This window comes from Aphelocoma coerulescens, chromosome 3, assembly GCF_041296385.1.
Source record: "Aphelocoma coerulescens isolate FSJ_1873_10779 chromosome 3, UR_Acoe_1.0, whole genome shotgun sequence".
NCBI classification, from domain to species: domain Eukaryota; kingdom Metazoa; phylum Chordata; class Aves; order Passeriformes; family Corvidae; genus Aphelocoma; species Aphelocoma coerulescens.
Genome location: NC_091016.1, coordinates 25,290,771 through 25,313,325, shown reverse-complemented (window position 1 = coordinate 25,313,325; position 22,555 = coordinate 25,290,771). Strand labels below are relative to the sequence as shown.

The window sequence follows — 22,555 nt, the reverse complement described above, 5'->3', positions numbered from 1 at the left end:
AAGTATATATTGACACTTGCTACTAGACTTTAAATACATCTTACTATCTAGTTTATTATTAAGCAGTGTAAACCATGCCTATCATGTGCAATCACTAGCTGAAAACAATCAGCTAAACACAGGGATTTTATGGTATAAATTAACATTGGTTCCACTACTGCCAGGGGAAGTTTTTGCCACTGGCTTCAGGCAGTGTAGCATCTGCCCTCAAATCTTGATAGAAATGAAGTTTAAGTAGTTTAAGAGACACACGTGGGTGCTGATTCTTTCCAAGGTTTTTACTCGATAGAGGTTTTATTTCAGATGAGCAATTCACCTGTTTTTTCTTCTGATCCACTGGCAAGCAAACTGGGAACATGCCACCTTCTCATAACCATGATTCTTAAACAGATGGTTCAATGCACAGAAAACTGGGCTAGGAGTGTTGTTAAGATGTCTTGATGCCTTTTATCCCCCTGTGTGCCTCCAGGCAGGGCCATCTATGCCTGTTTCTGAAAAATTTCCAACAGACGAAATTCCACAACATCCCAAATTGCCTTTTTCTGGTGTTTTATCTGCTTTAGAAGGTCATTGCTAATACCTAATGTGAATTTTGTTTGGTCCTGTTGAACCAACTACATCCCATTCCCTCCCATTTCTCACCAAGGAGAATAAATTACTGACTTTCTTTTCCCACAGCCTTTTGTATTCCTACTGCCCTTTGCCATGTTGTCCCTCGGAGATCTCTTTTTCTGGCCGAGCACCCCCAATATCTTCCACATTTCCTGACAGGTCACATTTCCTTGCTCTCTTATCACCCTCATTGCTTTTTCTTTGGACTTTCACCAAATTCTCTGTAGCTTATTTAGGCTGTGCTGCCCAGATCTGTGCTTGGAGGTATGGCTGGGCTCCTACCAAAGGCATGAGGAGCAGAAGTCACTCCAAACCACTCCTGGGCTATATTTTGTATTACACCTTCATCACCCGTGATCAAGGAAAGCTCTGAATTCCAGCATGAACATTTCTTCTGTCAGCTTCACAACAACTCTTAAATTACCTAGAACCTTTAATATTGTAAACAGCACTAAATTAGAAGAAGCCACACTTAAACAGCTATCTTCACTTAGCCTACACCCCAAAATGACAGAACATTTCAGGGTTACTCCTGGAAATACACAAACACAGGCATGCACACACAGCCCAAGAACAATTAACAGAGACTTAATTTAATCTACATTCAGATGTGGATGTACAGAGATAAATAATGTACAGATAAAATATAAACACCCACACACTGAGTAGGTCTGTAACTGAGAGGTTTATCTAAGTGATTAAGAATACCACAACTTTTCCAGTGCCAAAAAGAGGAGAAAAAATTAGATGGCTAAATATAACCACAGCTAAAATCTGATTCCCTTCATTTATAGTTCTGAATCTAGATAAATGCACATGTGGAAGAGATCCTTAGCATGTCCATTGCCTGTTCCTCCTCCGTGTAAATGGGTTCAACTCCTCTGAAGTAGTCAAAACATATATGTAATGTAAATATGTGTGTGCATGTGTGTGTAAAGCCAGGGTAAGTGGAAATAGAGTAAGGCCCTTTGTTGGCCCAGGTCTTGCAGGTAATTGCAATAATGGAAAGACAAAAAAAACAATAAACTGTAGTTACCTACTATGCAATAAATATGTAACTATACTGTAATTACAGTACCTGATTATTGATGTACTGTAAAATAAACTGTTATCAAGTTTTTTTACTGTTCCCTTCTATTTACAGTCATCTCTGATAAAGATTAAGCTTCCCCAAAAATGCATGATAAAGCTTCTTATCAGAGGTTTTAATGCCTCTAATAACTACTGTAATTCTGTGTGATTTAGTGCTTTGAATAATCCACCAGGATTTTTCTCTAGATCTTTAAAAGGATTGTAATGTGTACAGAGGTGTCGTAGTGATTAAATTTACAGGACACTTACCAAAACAGTGATAAGACAGGATGTTTAATTAACACATGTACACGTTGTTCAACTGTACTATCATGCAAAAATGTAAAGACCTGAATGAGACCCCTATTTTCCTTTCAAAATGTTAAAAAAAAAAATTAAACAAAGGATTATCTTCACTATACAATATAGGAGCAAATATTCTGAGGGCAACAGCAAATCCAGGCAGCACCTGAGAGTGGTACCAGTCTAGTGTTGCATACTGGGTAGAGCCAAGGTCCTGGTAATTCTAGTTGGACGCCCCAGAGAGGAAGGAAAAACTAAGTACATGGGAATTCACCAGCTGAGTTTGGAGATGTCATTCTTTGGCTGGTGGGTAGTTCAAGGACATTGCAGTACTCTTCAGCTATAATGCCTGAAAATATCAATGCTTTTAAGGCTCATTGACAAAAGTCATTGCAGAAAACCAGCTGAAGGTTACCTTATCAGATGTTTTTGAACTCCATGTCTCAGAAAGGCACAGAGGCACTCTAGAAAATCCCTTTTCCCTCCATCAGTAGATTTACCTAATGGCCAAGGCTATCCCTTATTTATATAACAGATAAGTAAATTTAACTTAAGCAAAGAAATGCCCCAGCAGACTAAACCCCAGCAGAAAAGGGCAGCAGAGTCAACCATATAGTGAGAAGTGGAAGACAACCTTTATCCCTCTGGGGACTCTTTCCACTTTAACTTCTACTGACATTTTGTCCACTGTGGTGCTGATAAAAAAACCCCAAACTGATAGAGAGATCTAAAGGTGATATCATATGTGATCAAAAGACAAAACAGAAAAGTCAGAAAGCTCATGCAATCCATATTCCCACTGGGGAAACACTCTTTTTAATATTAGAATTGTTTGTACTTTGAAATTGAAATCCCAACACCTGCAAGTGCATGCAGCTGAAGTAGAGTTCATTCCTGGATGGGCAAGTGCCAGGCAGTAACAGGGCATGAGAACGGATTTTGGCTCCATGAACGGAAACATAAACCTCTCCTTTGTAAAAATGATTCTTAATGATCTCAAAGGCCCCCTGGTTTAGTATGGAAGATGAGTACTGCTTTCCTTTAGAATGAATCCCACGTATTTTGTATCACAGTCCTGGCACAGGGCTACAAAGATGAAATCATTCCTTGACCATCACTGTGGGCACGCCTGCTCTGATCTGCAGTGCGATGCAGGGGCACACAAATACTGGAAATGGTGTAACTGCCTCATTACTGTGCTCTGCACAGGCTTTTATACCCTGGTTCTCAGCAAGACTAATTATTCTAAAAGAAGCATCACACTACTGCAATTATCCTGCTCCCAAAACCTGAGTTACATCATTTAGGACACTGTGCTTCACTATTCTGGCACATCCATGCGGCTTTATTTTTTGCCACAAAGATTTTTTTCTGGGGGGAAAAAAAGTTAAGAGGAACAAGCTTAGAGATCATGAACAACAGAAGACAGAACACTTAAATATAACAGAATAGGGAGAAGTCACTGACTGTCAAAAATCACATGCTTCTGGGTCTGTTTATTTACCTGGCACGCAGGACTGCTTACCTGCGTAATCCTTTCTCTGCAGCAAGTGAAGGTGAAGGTGTGGGAACTTCTTTCTTTCCTGGCAGTATTAACTGACAGCATGGGGAGGGAGACTACAGGAAGATTTTATTTCTCATCTCCAGCATCAATAAATTACTAAGGTAGCCTTCAGGACTCTCAGAGGGTGCTTGAAACCTATGGCCCTTTGGCTGGCTACTCTCCGGATGGACCAGCATGCATGATGCCCTCTTGCGTAAGGCTGCAGTCCTTCTGCAGGAGAAGAGCTGACTTTTTAAATCAAATATACAAGTTTCCCCTGTATCACAACCTCCTTCCCTCCCTGGGAAAGAACTTATAGTAGAAAAACATTATTTAATGTCCCTATTGAGGGATTGGCAAATAAGAAAAAATAGCATCTACCCAGTGACTCAGAAATTAGCCGACCAGCCTTAGTAATTTTCTTTATCTCTCATTATTAATCAAAAAATTTCCCAGCATTTCTATATATGCCTGTTCTTTCCTTCTGTGCCGAGCAAAACTACAAGCTACATCTGGATGTGACAGTTAACCACATTTTTGTTATGTTTCAGCATTAGCTGGAGAACAACTAGATTTGCAGCTGAGAAAAAGGGTGAGGGGGAGAAAAAAAATGAGACAAAGAGAAGAGGGAAAGGGGGAAAGAAAGAAAAGGTACTGCCCTTTCAGCCAAATGACTCAGAGTAGTCATCTTCAGAGCACAGAAACCAAATGATTTGTGAAATCCTCAGAAACATTGGTGATTCAGCCAGCTGCATGGAGGGTGGTCTTGTTCTCAGCTAAAACAACCTGGTTTAACTCCCCGTCAGTACTAAGCCCTCCATCATCTTGAAGTTTATAATTTTAAAAGTCCGATATTTATGTAAGCATGTCCAGCTTGCTTTCTCTTAAAGAAACCTTCCGTACCTTTTTAATCCTCTCTCTGGTCTTTGCCTTCTTACAGAGACAGAAGTCACAGAAGGCAACTGAATGTATTTCACCAGGAAATGTGGGCCATATCCTTCGTTATTACAGAAACAAAAAAATGCTTGTTTTGATCTATGTATGTGTATTTAAAGAATTACCAGAAGAACATGAAACGAAGTTGAGAGGTCTGTTTGAGGTCTGGATGTTCCAGATATTTTTTTCTGAAGCTGCCATGGATTTCAGTGGGAGCACAGCACATTGAATGGCAAAGGGAAATGTCTCCCTGACCAGAGCTAACTCAGGGTAGTGCACAAAGGAAAAGATGTTCACCTATGGAAGGCATATGCAGGCTGAACTGCATATATTAAATTAAAGACATCTGCACTTTGGCAGAATTTGGACAATGACTCACTTTAATTATGTAAAAATTTCAAACGGGGCAAACTCCACTGTAGTGACTCACATTAGTGCTACCACATGATCTTCTGATAACTACATCAGTATATAACTCATGTCTCTGCTGCAGAGTTTCTACAGAGAGAATGACATATTACCTGACTAGCATTAAAAGGACTCCATGTTCCCAGCAATGACTGGTACATTAAGTAATGCTTCAGAAAGTAGCATATAGTACACTGTAGCATATAGTACACAGAGCTTTTTTTCCCTTCACACAAAACTACAGTTCCTCTAATGACAATAATTCACTGTCATTCAAAAATCAATTTTCTGTTTGTGTTTTATTTCTTTAAATTTATAGAGTAGTGGGGAAAGATTACAGAAGTAGAAACTTACATCATTTCCTTTTCCCAAGAAGAATTATGGTGCTGCAGACCTCCTAGGCTTCCAATCAAAGACGCTCCCACCCTGTCCTTATGTGAGTGGCAAACACACCCTCAACCCCTTCCAGAACAAAACCTTCTGTGTAGGTCTGGCTGGTAAAGGCACCAGGGATTTTCTTGCATTTTGATTCACAGATATTCTTGGACTTTTCCCTGCTACCTCCTGCACTACCTTCCAAGTTGGTTTGGTTTGCTCAGTTCTGAGGTGGACTATCAGAAAGAACTCATTATGTGCCTTACGTCAGACTAACAGGACTGATGACCTTGAAATGTCCGCTGTTAAGAAAAGCTACTCTGCATTATTTGCCTCAGATTTTTAAAAACAGCAAAACACTGTATTACTTACCTCAGTGTTGTTAAGGAAAGGGGGGGTCTTTTGCTGACTTGTATCAGGTTCCTTTTCTGAGCTCTGAGAGTTGCTGTTTGTATCCTGGAGTACCACTGCATTACATTCCTATTAAACAGCTGAAAGGGGACGTACCCTACAAGGCTTTCTAAACACTGTTTTCAGGCTTACTGAATAAGCTAACAGGACCCTTAAGGAGCAAAGAGATACACAAAAGGCATTTTCACTACAAAAGGTATGTATTAATGTGACAAATACAGCCTTTGTTAATGCCAGATGCTGACTATAGGTGTGAATGAGGAGCATGATGAATGGGATGATGAGGAGAAAGCAGTCTTAATTGTGCAATTAGTTATCTTATGTTTGGACAATGTTTTGCATAACAATTATAGGCCACTGGTAGACTAGTGGTCCAAAATTACAGCCTTCCAAAGGAGTACAAAAGCTACGAAAGCCACTGCACCTTTGAGAAACTACTTTAGAAGGTTAATGAAAGATGTAAATGATGTCAAGTGGCCTTTATATGCTTAAGTGTGACATTGGGCTTGGATGGCAAGTGCAGTGTGCTTTCTCCAGCCGAGAGTGGTAAGAAGTAGCAAGTGCAGAGGATGTCCCAAGGGAATGCCCCAAACCACAGCAGTGCTAAAAGGTATGGGAGTGAAGTCTGGCCTCTGAGTGACAGAAATGGCAGGAAGTGGTTGAAGGTGTTGAGACCACTGTGTATGTAATGGGCTGGAGCAACAAACAATGAGCAAGAGGAGAGGAGTCACAGTATGTTCCTGTTCCTTCCTAGCATCTACCAAAGAGGAAAAAAAGGCATCTTGATTATTCCACACCCTCTCATTCCACCTTTCACTTATTTTCTTTTCCAAAGCATAACTTAACTTTTTTTTCTAGGGGTTCACATAGAAATTAAAATTAAAATTGGATTCCAGATTTAAGCTCACTGCTACAACTGTTCCTGGAGGTAAACTGCCCAGAATGTGATAACAACATGGGTGTTGAGTGATGATCTGCTCATAATCGACACATCCAAGCACACAAGAGTTCATTTCATCCTTGATCTCACCCCAGGGATCCACGCCAGTCACAGCTGATGCTGAGAGGTATAAGACATACTGCCCCATTGGCTCCATGATTATTCATGGGTTAGCAGTGCTGGGGAGCAGGAGAGATGCCCTCACATGCCACTCAAAGGTGTTAAACTGACACACATCATAGCTTCCCTGGGTTCTCCTCACAGAGAATAACAAACATGCTATCCCCCAAGAAAAAAAAACATCCACTGACATTTGAATAGTAGGCTAATGAACATGAAGGGGAAAGACTCAAGGTAAGACTTGTTCCTAAACCTTTATTTACAAAGGATACCTTTGAGCTAGACTCTCCATTGCCTTTCAAACATGACACTAGAATAACCCTGGGAGTGCTGTTTTTAAACAGTCTGCTCATCCCCTACTCAAATAAATAGTAAGTGTAGAGTGCTGCTAAGTCAAGCTGTTCAGCAAAGACATTTACTTCTGCACAGAAACTCAGCCCCCGTGGTGCAGGAGAGCACAGCAGGGTGCTGTGACCCAGCTCCCAGCCAAGGGGATGAAGAAGACATCAGGGCCAAGAAACAGGGCAAAGACCATTTGTGCTGTACCCCAGCAAAATCATCCACCTAGTTAGCTTTAATGTTTGGACTGGAAGTGGGAATAGTTTTTTAAAGGCTATTTTAGTCAGCGAGAGAAGAAAAAGGGTATCACGTGACTTTGCGTCCTGGATGCTGTTTGTAGAGAAGCCTTAAGTCACAGCTGGACTTCTACAAATTATTTATGATTGCAGACTGATATTGAATGCACAACTTGAGGGAAAATCACAGAGAGCAGGATTGTATGCACACAGAACTAAGCTTCATGTTCAGTCACATCTCTTCCAACTGACTGCAAGCATCTCTACAGTCAATATCCAAGGCTCAAACACCCCTTGGAAATTCATTAGCAAGCACAGCAAACAGCAGACCTGAAAATAGCATCTTTCCATTCAGTGCAATGAGACATGTCTCACTATATTATATGCTCAAAGAGGGAAGGGCAATATTCTTCTAAACCTAGCTTCTCATGAACCTGAATCCAATCACACATTCCCTTTATGACAGCCATCTCTCTTGGTGCTGCTCTACAAAATCTACATTGTATCAGCACCACCTTAAAGGTCGGCTGTGCTATTTCAATAAATAGAGAAACCATGGTTTCCTTAAACCACTTGCATTCCTCTTGCTGCAGTCATTTTGGATCTCTTCTATTGGTCTTGCTTAGCTCACTTTCATATGAATGTCAGATTTTGCATTTGCTGTGTGCTGTCATCTAGACTCCCGCTGTAAAACAGTTTGTTTTTCCCCCAGTTGGTGCACCAGATTAGCATTCCCCTTCTCCCCCCTCCAGAACAGAATGTAATTAAAGATCATGGGAAAATAACACACACACTAGTCATAAAGTTAGAGAATTCCAGGTTTGGTTCTGCTTTCCAATTTTACATGCTCCACTTCACTTCTGTATATAAAGAGAAATATAAATGGCTTTGGTCACTGGATATCTATTAACTCCTTGTACATCAAATCATGTGAGACAGAGATGACAACAAGATCCACAGCAGCTTATGAGAAAGGGCCCATGCCTCAGAGAATCACACCCAATCTACCCAAAAGGAAGTGCTTTGCCCAAATGATTCCCTCTTTGCTTACTGTGAAAGAGTTATGAAACATAAGCCAGAACTGTCTCCCATTCAGAGTGTTCAGGAAAATGTTTCATCATCTAAGTGAATGTTTTCACCTGAGAAGCCTGCCAGGATGATCACTGTGATAGCCTTCAAGCCAGAGAAAGTCAGCAAAGGCCAGTGCTGGTGGCACAGTGGCACAGCTGGTTTAAAGCAGACATTGTTTTGTACATCCTCACCTCAGCAGAGGCACCTCCACCTCAAGTTTTCTGGTGCTAGAATGGAAACATCCTTGAGCTTACTGCCTTTGGGTGTAGGATAGAATGTCACCAAAACAGAAATTAACTGCTTCTTAATTAAAAAAAAAAAAAAAAAGCTCACACTGGTTTTATAACAGAGATAAAAATATAATCAAACTGCCATTTATCACCGCAAGAGTAAGCAAGAGGCAACTGTCGATCTTCAGTGTCTCCTGAGAGGTTCTGGAAAGGAACAAAACCTACCAGGTGATCTTCCACTGTGAAGGCAGGCAGCAGTGGGGAGGCAACTCAGGATCTACATCCCAGGTTCTGCCACGGCTAAATCACATCCCAATTTGTCTCCTTTTTCGAAAGGAGAGAAGGTAACTGAGGTCACTGAGAAAGACGATGTTTGTGCCACGTTGTTTGACACAGTATCACACAGACAGAATTTATGACATGCCCAACCTATACAACACTGTACGTGGTGCATTTCTAGGAAATAAACCCCAATATCATGGTGCTTACTACACCTCAAAATTCCTCCCTCTCCCTCAGATAAAGAAAGTAGATGTTCACCTATACCGTAATTATTTTTTATGGCAATTCTCTTCCATTAGTTAGAGGATCATAATGGAATAAATAGAAAAATGAGCTCCAGGCTGAGTATTCTGCATTGTAATCTAAATTAAACTAGTATTACAAATTTGTTTACATATCTCAGTTGAGCAATGCAGTTTCAAAAGTTACTTGCTGAACGTAAACATATCTCCTGGTACTACATTACCCACTATATGCCGTAAAATATATTCTAATGTAATACAATAAAACTGAAAAACCAATAAATGTTCCTATTTATTGGGAAATTGGACAAAAAATAGCTTATTGTCAGTTTTTAAAGACTGAAAATCAATAGATGATGAAAGGTTGTATTTTTTGTTACCATTAGACTGTTGACTCTAGCAATAAGTGAGATATGGATTATAACTGGGGGAGTAAAGAACTGGTGAAATATACAATTTGGAGCTTCTAGGGTTTTGTAGAAACTTAATTTCCAGTATTAGTGCAGCAGTGGCCATCTTGGCACTGCTGTTAATGGGCCCCGAGAGCACAGCTCCTCCATTTTGTTGACAAAGCCAGCTTTAAGTATCTTCCTGTCTTTATGAGCATTTCTAAATTAAGGGGACTCTTAATCAGACTCGCATCTGCTGAGGATCACAAGTAAAGGAGATCCAGCTTTCACATATATTCACATCCTGCCGATCAAAAAACCCCCCAAAAAAATCCTCTAACACCACCATGAAACCCCAGTTATTAGAGTGTCACCCCTCAGGTGCCTCTGAGTCCCCCCGGATGAGCTACCAAGGGGGGTTCCCCAGGTCTGGCCCCACATAACAGCAACCAGCACCCAACACCAGAGAGAAATCAAGTTAAATCAGATGTTCAGCTTGCAAAAATCTTTAGCTCTCGTGCTAAAGTTCCGGAGTCTGCCATCCTTCCTCACACACATAAGGTTTTCCACATCTGGGCCCTGAGCACAGAGGTCCCACGTAGATGGACCCTGGGCATCTACACACGACTGAGTTTTACCCTAAGTATGTGGGCAGAGAGAGGTCTGAAAAACACAGATTTTTATAACCTGTTTTCCCAAAAGAATTTATTCATGGGAGTCAGTTTAAAACCTGAATTTCTATATTCGTTCAACAAGAAACGCACAACCGCACAGAGGCTGGGAAGGCATTCTTGTCTCACAGTGCAAACAAGGCAACATGGAATACCAAAAAAAAGTACACAGTGATAAAAACCTCCGAGCTAAACATAAACACTGCACCCAGGGTCCTGAAATAGGGATCTATGCCAACATTTTTCCAAGTGAACCAGTAGGTATGACCATTACATATAAACCCAAGTATAGATGTTCTACTCTGACTATATTTCTAAACTCTGGAACAGAGTCTGAAAGGATGCCAATTACAATAGGGAGTTAGGGCTGCTTTTAGGATTTATATTCTCTCTGTATGTTTTATAATTATACAGCAGCTCAAATCTTCTCAGATGGGGGTAATGCAGAAAATGCCTACACTGCCTTCAGACACACAAATGTTCTTCTCTGGAAAAGTGGGCAGTGACCACTGGGCCTGGATGTGATGAAGAACTAGTAAAGTAAGCCGACCTTCTTCTGCAGTACCTGAGTTTACAAATTCAGAGAAGCATGCAGTTAAAAGTCTTCAGAAAAAAAATTTCCCAAGACCTGGATGGAGCTGACAGTGTGCAGAAATGGCCATCCTACTGCTGGCCCCAGTCCTGTGTTTCCCTGACATAAAACCTTTGCTTCAAACCGAGGACAGCACAGAGAGAACTAATTTTCATATCATGGTTTCCTTCTGTTTTCCCAGGTAGGAAGCTATTTCTAAAAAGGGGGCTGTTACCACGTCTGCATAATCACATACCAAAAAAAGATTAATGTTGCTCCTGTAAGCTTTTGCTTAAGTATACCATGGAAAATAACTTTGATGAAATAATTTGCCCAGAGCACTGCCTGTCTGGAAGATTTCTATAATTTAACCACAGTTCTGTAAATAATTTGGTGATAGACAGGCCATCAGCATAATTTGGTGCTAGACCCATGCAATGTTAAGGAAATGGCCAGCAGGCCAAAATTAAATCAACTGGGACCTAGTATGTACAATGCACATTAAAAACCAGTCCAAATCTATTATTTTTTGGAATATGCTTATTCACTTTAAAGGAAGACACTGATTTTTGCTTTGGGAATTAACACAAAGGAATGTCATGCTTCCTCCCTGTGAGGAAAAGATCACCCACACAGGGTTAAACCTGCAGATCTCCATGAAGATGTACAATATTTTTGCACCATGGCATCCCAAACTACAGCATTTTGTACCACTTTTTGACTTACCAGAAACTTTCATCAAAGTATCTCAGTTCTCCTGTACTGATAACCTGTAAAATAGCAAAAGCCATTGCCCTGATTTTTACTCAAGCTGTAACCAGGTCTGCAAGATAAGAGGTACAAAATTGTATGCATGGTACATTGCACCTTTAATCATCTACCTACCTGAAATACTTAAGCAAGTAGTTAGACATCTAAATGGTCCAACTACAGGCTTAAAATAAATGAGTTTTGTAGTACATGACTGTGTCCACGTAATTTGAAAACTGGCTTTCACATTCCATCTCAAGCAAAGCATCATTTCAGCTACAGGCAGATCAGAAACTTAAAGTCAGTAGGAGAGACAAGAACAGGACTAAGATTTAGTATTTCAGCTGAGGAGAGAACAAACGACTGCAGGATGCTTCCCACTGCACTGCTTCATTTCTGGACAAACATTTTTCCATCAGAAATGTCCACAATCAGCACTGCTTTCCTGCATCATCATAATGTAAATGGAGATACATTCTGGAAACACTTGATGGCTTTTTACCAAATGAGAAGGGAATGGCAGAGAAAATAACATACTAAACAAAGGCAACAAAGCCATCCCTCTCAGCTCTACTGAAAAAAGGCCTCAAGAAGCAGACACATTTCTATTTCTTTTTAACTGAAAATACAGAGAAGGAGGTGAAGTAGATGGGTTAAAAGCCAGCAAAAAGTAGCATAAAAAAGCCCACCAGGTATTGTTGCAAGAACCTCTAGATAAGCATCTTAAATCAGGGTAAATTACACACCTCATGCTGGTGACTCGGTCATGGGAAATTATGAAGCTACGTGATGTCTCATTTGTTGTGCTGAAAACAAATGTAAATAAATTACTGAGAGAATCTCATTTACATTTAGAAATTCATCCCGATGCATGACATGACTGCTGATGTTTTTTTAAATGACACTTTGAGAAGAAGTGCCACTATTAAAAACAGATCATAGCCACCTCAGCGAGAGCCTGTGCATGTGTGCGTGTGTATGTGCATGAGTGTGCAATGGCAGATGTTCTAGAGAGACCTTTGGGGAAAAGGCTTTCTTTTACTGCTGCACAACCAAAATGGTGGCACTAGAAGACAAAACCACTGATACGTATTCTTCTGTGTATTTTCCCCCTTCCAGAGGGGGAAGCAGAAAGACAATGTTATGGATTGGCTGCTGCCACTGCAACAGAAAGTGCAAATACTAAAATGGTAGGAACAGAAAATAGCGTGGCACATCCTTCCATCATCAAGTGTAATAAAACTTCCCCTTAAATACACACACAAAAAGCCTTTTGCTAAGCTTTTATCTCCCCCCTCCACATCTCACATTTTAAGCTGTCACTGAAAAAATTGAGAAGGATATCCAGGAAGCCATAAGATGGAGAGCAAGTTGAACTGCTGTTAGCTAAGCAGCACACATTCAGGCAAATATCCAAATGCTTTAGGAGCTGTCATTCTCCATCCCGCGTGGGAAGGCTGCGAAGAGACGGACTTGCTCGTATCATGATTGCTCTTATTATTACAGCAGTGAAAACACTGCATACTAATGGATGTGTTTTCAGAAAAAAAGACTGTTAGATGGCTTTTTAGACTCTGTGCCTGGCTGTCTGGGCTTCTGTATCTGATACATCCTATGCCTTTCTTTGCTTCCAAAACAGAACTCCAAAAAAAAGTTTGTAACGTGAGGGCAAAATAAAACATATTTCCAAATGGGGACATGACAGTGTTCTACAACCCCACATACGGCAGCATATTTACATAAGCCTGCATAGGTCAGAGAGTTTATTTGTTAAGGGACAAATAAGCAGGCCATGAAATAATTATTTTTCATTGTGCCCTGCCAAACCTACCTAGCCAAAGGCTAAATTGAGCTGCTATTGTGATTATTTGAACTGTGGAGCCAAAAGTCTTCACTGCAAAGCATCCCAGCTGTCCTAAATTTTATTCTGATGGCTAGTTTTCACACTAGCTTGAAACTTGCCAAAAATGCTCCACAAAACAGGCAGGCGGAAGGCTTGCTTTATCCAGACCTACATCAATTACTGATTTAGAGCTGTTCTGAGAACTTGATTATTAACAAATCACTTCCCAAAATTGTTATGACAAGATTCACATATGCAAATGGCAAGCTGCTCGTATGTACACAGCTAGCAAAAGAAATTAATACAAAGGTTCCCAGATTTATTTATGGTTATTTCCTATTCTGCTTTACTGCAAATTAGCCACTAAAATATTAAAAGAAAGGGGAGAGATCCAGCTGCAGCATCACAGCTTTGACATATGGTGACATGGAAACACCCAGGCCATAATGCTCAACATGCTTCTGCCTTCACCCACCTCCTTGGGGAAAAGGATCTACCAGTGCCTTCTGGCACCAGAGGAAGCAAAACCACCACGGTAGCTCTCAAGCTGCAGATTTGGCCAACATACCAAGGAGCAGGTAGGATTACCCTGAGAACAGCTCAGATGACAGGCTTGGGAGGATATTTCATATTTTAAACAAGGTTGACAGTGGAGGAGGGGGAACAACAAATATAATATTTTTTTAAACCTCATGCTTCAAAGCTTAAATTAATCCCTAATAATGAAAGATTAGGATGAGAATGTGTAGAGAGAAGATTATCCCAAGTCTGCCCATTGTGAGGCTCTTACAACTTTACTTGAGGTGCCTGGGGTTGGTCATTGCTAGAGACAGAGCAGGAGGATCTTGGGAACGATTAATTTCGTGCTCTCTACATTTATGCTTAAACAACTAAAACACAAACAAAAGACAAAGAGCCTAATTGTTCTGAAGGCAGCAGACTTATAAATAATGAAATGCCCATCACTTGGTATCAGGCTGTACGTACCACAACCCTGACCAGACAAGTGCACCTTACTGCAGCCGCCCTCCTTCTCCTCCACACCTCCTCCTATTCTTCATCCTGTTTGTAATTTCACTGTAATATCCTCAGGGCAGCAACCACTCCACATTTACACACGAATTAGAACAACACCTCACACAATGGCATACCAGTCCTGATTGGACCTGGACTGCTCCTGGGAATGCTGCTGGGAACAGTACTATAAAAAGAGCTCATAAATGTATAGAGTTCAGCACAGTAACACACACCCCCCCCTCCCCCCAACCTTTTAACACAGTTAGCATCACCAGACTGTTAACTCTGTTTTCATAATAAAACTGCAGATAGTTGAATCCATTTCTAAGCTCCAAGGTGGTTGCAGGATGTGTAGCTAAGATGCAGCACACCTCCACCAGCACACTCTGTGAAGTCAGGCCTTTGCGATGGACCCCTGCACTTGCTGCTCAGTACAACGACAGAAATGCTACAAGATCACGTTGTGGAGGTCAAGGCTTAGGTTGAATCTTGCTTAGGATTTGCATGGAAGCTGATCCAATGACTGGGGACATTGAGGATGCTGGGGGCTGGGGACATTGAGGATGAGTAAATGAAGGAAGCCACAACAGGGTCAGCCACATCACCTGTGTGCAACCATTACAGACCTAACCTGATTAGCCCAAATTCCCTTCTGATTTCCTTCCTTCCTTGGGAGAGGCTTTTGACCTTTGAGCTAATATTTTAGTATATTCTGGAATTTCAAATTTTGTACAAAATAAACTAGTTATTTTCAGGTACTTCAGATATAAATAGCTCCAATACAAATTTTTAACTTGCTCTGGTACTCAGTCATGCTATTTTTAACTGAAAATATAACAAATAGATTTGAAAATCTTTAGCAACATATTTCCATTTTTCCAACAATTCTGACACATCCATTATTTTGTTGAGGACTTTTTCCTGAAGGACTATGAATGGCCAATATGCTTCACAAAGAGCAAAAGAAAAAGGAAGGGAGTGGGTACAGGTAAGGTGGCAAATCAATAAGTAACTTGAGTGTAAATTCAGGCACTTGAGCCCCCTTTAAAGTCAGGTTCCATGTTGTAGTGACTCTTTCCAATAGTTAATATCTAGAAAAAATGGAAGAAATAGCCAAAATGTAAAACATATTAAAAACCTTAATTAGAATAGAATGGCCACTTTGTCAGGACTGTATTCTGCATTGATACGGCACCAGAAACTGACCTTAAAAAGCTATCATACAGATTACAGCTGTTATCAACTGCGTTCATCTCTTTCAAAATAAAATAAAACTTTAAAAAAAGTACAAATGACTTTTTGTTGACTGCCAGATGACAGATCTCTTTTTCATTTACCTAAAAACTCTACACAGTGAAATTGTGTGTAAAATCCAAGATCGTAATTATTTTTTCTCTGGCTCCTGATGGGATAGTAGCATTACAGGGCCCTTTTCTATATAGCTTTGCACTCAGTGCAAGTTTTGTCCATGGCATAAATGTGGAGATTTTCTGTCTCACACAGATGAGACCCTCACTGCTGGACATTCTCAGCCTGAGAACTTCAGTTTCTTCATGAACTTCCTGCAATTTGTGATTTAACTCTTGTCCCTTTTGCCTGCGGTGCCCATGGCTCCAACCAAAGCAAACTCTGTCCAATGTCACACTTCCACTCTGGAGCAAAGACCACTCAGGAATGATCTTTTTACTTCTACAAAGACAGTAATAGACCAAGGTCTACATGGAACAGGCTGTTGACAACCCCGCACTTACTCAGTCATAGATATGTGACAAAGTCCAATTAAATCCTATTAGGGAATAATACAAATGACAGAGCTTAAAGAATACAGTTAGCTCCTAATTAGACAGCCCATAAATCTGTTCAGAACCTTCAGAATTTACCACCAGAACAGGAATCTCAAGACCTTTCACTGAGTTTCATTTTAACAGACCTGTTGTCCACTGAACCAACAACTCTGTTGCTTACAGACAAGATAATTCATCAACTTAAATACTATTAAAAGATGATTATGCACTGAGCTTTCCTGAAATTGTGTAACATTTGCATGGTATAACACATACTCTTACTTGTTCACTGCAGTCTGATTCAAAGTGCTATAAATATGTTTGCCCTTTCTGCTAAGCCCGCCTAAGGGATTAGCAACCCCCCAAAAGTTCAGTTGAATATTAACTGCATTAACTTTGCAGACTGTAACATACTGTTACACTCAAACAGCCTACGGTGTGGTATGGATGACTTGCTTAATAAAAAATGTTTTCTTGCAAAGCCCAATTGCTAGAAAAAAGAACTTGCTCTGTCAAAGGGGGTGACCTCTTCCCTTTAACTTCATAAAGCAAACAAACAAAAGGGAGAACTTTACAGGGATGTCCAGAGAAATGTTTATCATTTCATCTGTCAAACCAGACGGACTTCCCTTGGCAACAGCAACACAGCACCAGCTCCACTCTATGTTAGAAATTAAGTCAGTTCACCATGAAAAAAACCTGTGAAATACAGCAGCAAAAGTGTCACCTACTGTAGTAATGTGAACTCAAAAACTATAAAAGAACTATGTTTGCTTACTTATTTTGTTAAGTAAGAAGCGCTTTGCGTGCCAACTCCCATAAAAACCTCGTGTGCTGGAAGACTTTTCAGCACAAAGTTATAAAGCAGTGAAGACAAATAAAAAGAAGTGAAAATATTTAGGAGTTGGAAGAGGAAGAGCTAATAGGAGTGTGAAAGGGAGCTGACTTGATAGCTAGTGACAAAAGTCAAGTAAGAGCAGATTCTCGAACCTCCCAAGCAAAATGCTCCCAGGCAGAGGCAGGGAGTGACTGGCAGTATCTGATCAAAAGATGAAGAAAGGGAAGAGAAAGAGGAAAATGAGAAAGGCTGGGACAAGTTTCTTAAGGGATGAGGTAAAAAGTATCCAAATGATTGCTAAAATACCTATAAAGATTTAAAAAACCCTCCTTCATTATAACTGCAGTAATAAAAAATGTAGAGCCTGTCTGTTATGGGATGAAAACAGAAATTGCATAATACCGGGTTTTTTGCTTTTATAAAAATACCCAGATGACACAAACCTTCTCTATGCTGCTGTGGAAACATGTATCAACACTCAAGAGACCTTAATCCTGAATGCTGCAATGAAGCCTTTCTCATCTGGTCTTCAAGGATCACGTCTCTATGAATTTGCAAAAACATACTCTCCCATACAAGGGACGTGGGCGTTACAGAAAATAAATTCAAACTTTGAGAGTTAGAAACCATATTTCTTCATAATACTGGACATTTACTTGTTTCTGCCATTCACCATCACCATTATGTTGTCTAGAAATGGAGACCAACAATAGATGTAGGTAATTACACAAGAACTTAAACTGCAGAGAGCTTCAGACCACAACATTAAACTGGAATTAAAGCTTTACAGGAAAAGAGATATGTTTCACTCCCTGCAATCACCTCCCTCCTTCAAACACACACTGCACACCTGCTACCCACCAGCCAGATGGGACTGAATTCTCCTGAATCAGATCTTGGACTTTTAAGCTCAGCTTGAGTTCAATTGGATTTCAAGACATGAAAATATTATCATTTCACATTCAAAAAATTACACCAGTGTCCAGGAACTTCTAGTTTCAGTACTGCTTGGACAATGAGATACATATTAAAGCGGGATTATTGCCCCAAATGTACTAATAGAAATAAATAAAATGCAGCTTTGCATCAACATTTAATTTAATTACACATGCTCACTTAATACATGAAAAACAGAAAGAAGCTGATTTTATATCATCAGCATGTTAACTGAGATTGGGAATTTAGCTAATTTGCAGTGACCAGCAGTATTTTTTTAAAAGTCCACAAAGGCAATTTAGCAGCCCAAACTCACTTAAACATTGTAGGAACTGGCCCTTAATGCACAGGTATCATAAAATATTAACACATGTTAAGAAAAAGCTGGGAAGCATTATATTCCTAGAGAATTTGCTAAGCTTGCATAATGTAACATTTGTCGTCAATAAAGTTTCCTCAGTTATGAGATCTCTAGCCTGTTTTCCAGAAGAAAGTCTCTTTTCCTCTCTCTCCATTCCAGCAGCACAGCTCCACCAAGTCCCTGCTGCCTGCACTCCAGTGGAGTGCTGGCAACTGGCAAAGTCACATTTTTAATTGGGACTGGCCTCCAAATTAAGACTTTCCCCACCTTTTCCTTCAGTCCTGAAACCAACTTAGACATGCAGGGGGTTAACAAGTCACCGGTCACCAGCAAGCCCTTCTCTGCAGAGGCCACGGGCATCTGGAAGCTGCTGCTGGTGGTGTTCCGCCAGAGCCACGCCTGGCAAGTGCCAAGGTGCAGGAATGCGAGTCCTGCTTGCTTGGCCAGCCTTGCACTGACCTTTAGTCGTAATGGGGAACGGGAGTTTTGTTAGTGAACACAGAGTTCTGGTCTACACATTTTTTAAATTGATTATTTTATTGATGTAAAGTGCCCAGGTGCCCTCCCGACAGTCACTAATATAGATTTTGAAAATAAAATTAATTAAGGGCCAGTCTGGACCACCTTTACTGTCACCATGTAGTACCCTTTTCTACAAGTAACAATGCTATCAACCAGCGAGCACAAGTAGAGTGTTTGAGCAGTATTTCATTACATCCCAGAACACCTGACCATGGAGGTCAAGATCACTGTCACCTATCTATGCACACACACGCACACACACACACACACTCCCTCTCCTCTCCTACCTTCCAAAAAGGGAACCGAAGCACAGAAAACTTAACCAGCCAAAGGCAGTGTCAGAGCTGTGCCGCTCCGGGCTCCGTCCTTCCGGAGCGTGGCACAGGGCGAGCCTGAGCGGGAGCAGAGCAGCCTGGCACGCAGGCTAATCTGAATTACACTCATCCAGCCCTCGAAATGGTTCCTCATTAGCTGCGGGTTAATGGAGTCCCAATGAGTAGTGTTATTTTCATCCCCTGCCTACTGAACACAAAATTCATTTGCAAATATCCTGTAAAATACTGCAAAGCAAGCCAAAGAGATATGACAACATAAGAGGCATACTATTTATGGAATGCACTTACCGTCATTTAGAAAAGGAAGCTGACATGAGCAACAGCCTAAATTTAGCAACACATTTAGTTTTTATTCACTAGTCACAATGACAACATTTTAGAAGGCTACCGCACACCTTGTGCGCCGAAAGGTTCCACGGAAATCAAGACAGACTTTGATCTGAAAGGAATTTGGGATCAGCTCCTTAATGAATACAACACTGAGTTAAATTAAGGCAATCACCATCTTGACTTTCTATTCCAAGTAGATATAAAATTACATTGATTGCAGGAAATGGTGGCATTCAAACAATATTGCAATGGCCAAAGCCTGAAAGCTAAATTCATTGTCAAGCTAAACTAGGCTTTCAGAGGGCACCATTTGATTTGAGGCAAAAAAGCATCTGCAAACCACATATTTTCAATTAATAGTGTAAAAGGCACAGAGTAAGAAAGGAAAAACACAGGTCAATATGCTACATGCCACTCACAGAAGCAGAGTCTCTGCATGAAGATACTGTGCATATACATATATATATATATATATATATATATATGTGAGTGCATGTGTGTGCTCTGGGCTTTTTTGGGGTATTTTTTAAGGCAGCCTGTACTACAAAGGCCAAATTTGAGATCCAGAAAGGCACAATGCATTTCCAAACAGCCTGACAATGCTCTTTTACCCAAGCTATCTTTAATTCAGAAGTAATTTCAAATCAACAGCACACAAAGTTAAACCTAGTTCTTTTGAAAACTCAGAAAAAGAATTAATTCGAACCCTTACCTTTGGCACCTTAAAGACTTTTGGCCATGACTTACCTGTATAAATAGAAAGAACTAATTTACTACAGAAATGCCCATGGGCAAACATGTTCTGGCTAATGAAGTGTTCAGCTTTTGCATGATTAACCAGCTGGTGGGGGTGGTGTAAAAATCACAGGGCATAAAATAATAAGAAAAATCGATTAGCAGCTCTCTTTTATAGCACTCTATGAAAAATTTCCTTATTTTTGCTCAGCAGTTTGGAAAGTGGCTGTAGAGAAAGATAGACTTGAATGACTTACCAAGGAGTCAGGCAGAGACTGCACCAGGCACTCACTCCTCCAAGACCTGTATCGCAGAGAGGTTCAAGTGAAAAGTAAGATACCAACCAGCACCATGGCTGGATTACTTATACAACAGGTCCTGCCACTAGTCATAAGGGTAGTTTTCTACTATATAGCAAAAGACATTATATAAAGTTAAAACCATGATTATGCCTTGACTCAGTTCAGTTTCTTCCCCAATGCTCTACACTTGAACACCTCAGCTGGCTACAGCTATTCCCATGAGCCAATTAAAAAAGTGCCTCCATATGAGCCCAGTGATTCATATGCTACTTAGAAATAATACACATATTTGGGTGATGCTACACTAAAAAGATGGGGTTTGCACTCACTGGGGACAAAAATCCTCTTGCCCTTCCCATCCTGTACAAGGGGTTCCTTGCAAGCTCACATGCTCTGCCCTCAAAATAGGACCTAATTAGTGTACAAATATTTGGCAGACAGGTCACGAAAATAAATTTATCATTAACTCTCCCCTAAACCAAGGCAGGTTATCCTGAAGCAGTTTCACATCGTACACATTTGCTCTGGGTAACCCTTCAGCTCAGGTACAACTGGCATATAACAGTTTCTTTAAGAAGAAAACACACATATTTTTATGGCATGGAATTACTGCAGAAATATGAAAGAGCTGTTCGCATAAAATATATGTACCAGGAATAAAAAATAAAAGCAAAAATTTAAGTTACAGATAATTTTCAATAGGCCATTGTAATAGGCACAGTCCTTCTTTAACATCATTAGTTCTATGGAAAACGCATGTTTTACACCTATTTATGGACTTTCAAAGACTGGTTTACAGCTATGTACCATGGGAGACACAGGCAAAGGATTTGCATCTCAGGGATTTGCAAAGTGTTCCAGCCCTGGGGATGCAACCATAACTCCAATGCTGGGACTTCACGGGCTGGGAATCTCCATTAACTCCCTCTGGCAATATACAAGATGTTCCCTTATATCCACAGCTGATTTCTAACCACAACCAAATATTGCCTCCCCGAGAGTCCTCTGTTGTGGTATGTGATGGTATATGATATACCTTCATATGCCCAGTTACCTGGATATGAATTCAATTCTGAAATCATTCTGGTATACCATGAATGCTGTGGCTCAAAATACTCAATCTTACCATGGGATTCTTTGTGAGGAATAACAATTTTACCTGAAGTAAGAGTTATTTTTTACGAGAAGAACCAAAGCAGAACCCTGAAGCCCATTTTCCTTCTTTTCATGAGTCCTGTATTTACTTTAATTACCACTTCCTGAGGAAGACAGTATCACTTTAAATGTACAGTGAAAGAAACAATTTTTCCATGCAGTTTCCCTATAGGAGCCAGGCAGGTTATCCTGAGAATGGATCACTTCATGTACACACCATATACTCTACTTCACCTAAAGATTCACACTGAAGAACTGGTCAGGCCCATGCAGGTTAGATAACTCTAAAAATATTCCATAAAGGTCTTTCTTTCTTATCGGGTGTATCTGAGAAATCTTGTCACTAACTTCATGGTCAGTCAAGACTTCTGATATTAAAGAGGGTTTTGCCCATTTTCAAGGCATTGCTGGGTAGTTGGATCTTTCTACACTTGCATAGATCTTGCTTTTGAGCCTCCTCTAACTTTTCGGAAACATTTCTACATATTAACACTTAAGAAAGTGGGCACAGAGCAGACACGAGCAAACAGAAATAGAGGGAAACTGAAAACACTGGCATTTCTCTCAGTACATCAGTTGTGAAAGTGCTATTTCCAGATAGAATTCATCATAAAAAGAGAAGTTTCTAGTTAAGCAAGAAGTGGTATTAAATTCCACTTAAGTCTAATTTCTATGGTCATATTTGAATCATGAGCCATTTCTAAAATGTCGTGTATTTCTAACTCTGGTGAACTGGGACCCTGACAACACCGGAGCTTCTAAGCTGTGCTTGAAGCTATTTTCAAACATGGTAACAGCCTAATATGGTTACAACACAATTTATTAATTGCAGCTATACTTGCTAAGAAATTATGCTGTGCAGTATCTAAGTAACATCATAATTTTGGTAAGCCTACT

The 22,555-nt window shown here is 40.3% G+C and overlaps 1 protein-coding gene across 12 annotated transcripts in view; it reads right to left on the bottom strand.

The window, feature by feature from the left end:
• Positions 1-22,555, bottom strand: part of ESRRG (estrogen related receptor gamma) — a 397,608-nt gene that overhangs the window by 321,027 nt on the left and 54,026 nt on the right. For 4 of the 12 annotated variants that reach the window (XM_069009539.1, XM_069009541.1, XM_069009527.1 and 1 more), the window contains exons 2-3: positions 20,459-20,504; positions 20,179-20,213 (exon numbers count right to left, since the gene is read on the bottom strand). The exons of 4 other annotated variants lie outside the window; for them this stretch is intronic. Coding sequence is in view for 3 of the 8 variants with exons in the window: in XM_069009522.1 (XP_068865623.1) it covers positions 20,179-20,213; positions 20,459-20,504 (81 nt within the window). In the remaining 5 variants the exon portion in view is untranslated. The remainder of the gene's footprint in view (positions 1-20,178; positions 20,214-20,458; positions 20,505-22,555) is intronic. 4 more of the 12 variants (XM_069009523.1, XM_069009540.1, XM_069009528.1 and 1 more) reach the window with 1 other exon arrangement.